The following is a 2675-nucleotide window of genomic DNA, read 5'->3' as shown; positions in this document are numbered from 1 at the left end:
TACAAGTGATCTCAACATGGTATGATGAGGAACATCATTTAAAGAAAGTAAAAAAAATGCTTTTGTCCGTCATTTCCCCCCTCCTTGCTAGCGCGTTGGAAATACTACAGAAACTCAAAGCAGATAAGTACACAAATGTGTGCGCGCGAAAGGCAGGGTAAAAGAGGGAAAGAACACGTGTACTACAAAAACAAAACAAAGAGAAAGGGGAAATGTGAAGAAAGCACGTCTAGCAATTTTCGAGAGGGAAAACTAAAGTGGGCAAAAAAGGAAGGAAAAAAAAAAGAAATATCCACCAGCTTCGCTTTCCCCCACCCCCCACCCCCCACACAAAACCCATGGCCGTTACAGATGCTTTCCGCACACATACACATACACAGGCATCAGTGATGCAAAGAACTGACAAGAAAAACAAAACAACTGAATGTACAGAAACGATAACACTTATTTCTCTTTCTCCCACATGTACACGCACCTGTGCCCACAGAAATGAAGTTCATTTACTTCTCTCTTCCATTCCTATGAGTACTGGTAGCCTTTGGCCCAATTCAAAACGCCTCCAGCATCATTCACTTTTGAAGCGTAACGGTCAGGATTGCTGTTCACACGGCGGGCGAGGTCCTCAAGAGCACGATGTGTGTACTCATTTCCACTGATACGATACAAATCTAATCTTTCCCTCGAATCCATAGTGGAAACCCTTCCAGTACGTCCCTCCATACAGAGAGGTGTTACATACGTAACCTCGCGCAACGCCTCACTGGGAAATGTTTCCTGAGGTTCATTTTCGTTATTCACCAATGAACTGGAAGAGGAGAACCACTGAATGAGCCGTAAAATGCGAGGTGGGTGAAAGAGAAGAGCGGCGACGAAACTTGCGAACGTTGCCTCGCGGTTCTGCATGATTGCACATGCAAGGACGGCGAGCTGCAGTAGCCGCAATGTCCACCGTGTAAGCTCCGTAAGATAAGTGGCGCAGTAATGCCTCGAAAGCAAACCGCAAGTAAGACCAAAGACGAGGAGCATGGCGCTCCCATAAAAAATCATCTCTGCCTCATTGTCGTAATGAACAAAGGCATAGTAAAGGGCAACTACAGCACTCAAGAATGTCTCAGCGAGAAGAGCGGTGCCCCCCAGTGTTGCCATTGCAACAAGACCAACCTTTCCAATAGTCATTCCCTGCAACCTTTTCAGCACGTAAAGTATTGTGACTACAAAAAGCAGTGTCACGCTACCAAGACCGGCGATGAATATCTGGAGTGCTGGTATTTCCTCCACCCACGGCTTAATGAATACCAGCAACACAAACAGTAGCATTATTTTGAGCCAAAACGTATCGAACACCGTAGACTCTTCCAACTCCACGATCAAATTGTCATTCTTAACGGCAGAGAGACGAAGGCACACGGGTTTAACCGCGGGGATCTCAGCGTGGAAAAGGAATTTACGGCGTCCCATACCATCAAGCACAACCTTCTCAGAAACAGTCATCATAGGCCGCCGCCCCAGCCATGCAGACAACCATTGAGGTATCCACAAGTTACTACCGCGGTATGGACCAATTTCTTCAAAAGCATAAACCTCACCATCCATGGGGCCTCCTGAAACTCCCGACCCCCACCCATTGGTGCCATAACCGGGAGAACACGTGAAGCGCTGCGGAAGTACTTCGAGTCGAGTTAATCCCGCGCTTTTATCACTATGCTCTGCAAATGCGTCAACGTATTTACTGCAGGTTGCGTCTGAGCACTCCTTGGGCTCTTTCCCTCCCCGTAACCGAATTTCCACAGCAACTGGTGCGAAGGAGGTGACTCGAATGCTGTGAAGTCCTGCCATAGTGAGCACTTCACTAGCACTCAAGTGAATATCCGCATTTGGGTTGCCTGTCGAATCACTAACTCGAAACCGAAGGAAAATGTGTCGCTTGAAGAAGAACCGCTCAACGGAAGCAGGATCAGTCCATGAATATGCCCGGAAGCCATTCACCCACGAGCGAAAATATCTAAACATGAATGTGCCACGGACTTCATGTGTGAACTCGCCATCAGCAGTATCCAGTTTGATAACAGGTGGTGGGTTACGAAGTGGGCTGAAGCGATGTACATTGGATGAACCTAAAAGTACAACAACACTTTTCCCCGGCGTTAGTGCACACGTTACATTAACATTATCTCCTGCGGCTTCCTTAGCGATTGCTGTTTCTAACAAATGAGCCGATGCCTGAGGAAGTGTCTGCACCAAAAATGGTTCCAGTTCATGGCAAAAGGCGGTCGTATCGGCAGTTGTGGTACCGCATGTAATCAGGCATACTGCTAATAATTGCATAAATAGATTAAAGCGCATCACATACCATGCACCGCAAGCCATTACCATTACCTCCACAGCGGAAAAAAAAAGCTGACACTTGTATATTGAGAAGGATAATATTAAAGCGTTTCGTATTATATACTGTGGCTTCCAGTTCCCCTCCCTATTGGCTTTACTTATTGCTACTTTGGGAGAGTATTTCCTTATATAATGGAGGCAAACGCTAAATTACACAAGAAAAGAAAAATAAGAGACATTTATTTTCAGGAGAGTAGTGACGAACATCACAAAAAGAAAAAGAGTGGTATGTACAAAGAGTTTCATTATGGACGTGAAGATCCGAAATAGGTGTATACGGGGGAAAACTT

General features: G+C 45.9%; 1 protein-coding gene across 1 annotated transcript; it reads right to left on the bottom strand.

Annotated features, from left to right (window-relative positions):
• Positions 1-519: 519 nt before the first annotated feature.
• TEOVI_000547300 (uncharacterized protein) lies at positions 520-2373 on the bottom strand (the record flags this gene model as incomplete). Its single annotated transcript, XM_067220187.1, has 1 exon — positions 520-2373. One exon carries the CDS (start codon positions 2371-2373, stop codon positions 520-522), a length of 1854 nt encoding a protein of 617 aa, XP_067076288.1.
• Between the last annotated feature and the right edge of the window lie 302 nt (positions 2374-2675).

Source organism: Trypanosoma equiperdum (assembly GCF_001457755.1).
Source record: "Trypanosoma equiperdum strain OVI genome assembly, contig: ctg_1074, whole genome shotgun sequence".
Taxonomy (NCBI): domain Eukaryota; phylum Euglenozoa; class Kinetoplastea; order Trypanosomatida; family Trypanosomatidae; genus Trypanosoma; species Trypanosoma equiperdum.
This window is presented reverse-complemented; position numbering and strand designations above follow the sequence as displayed.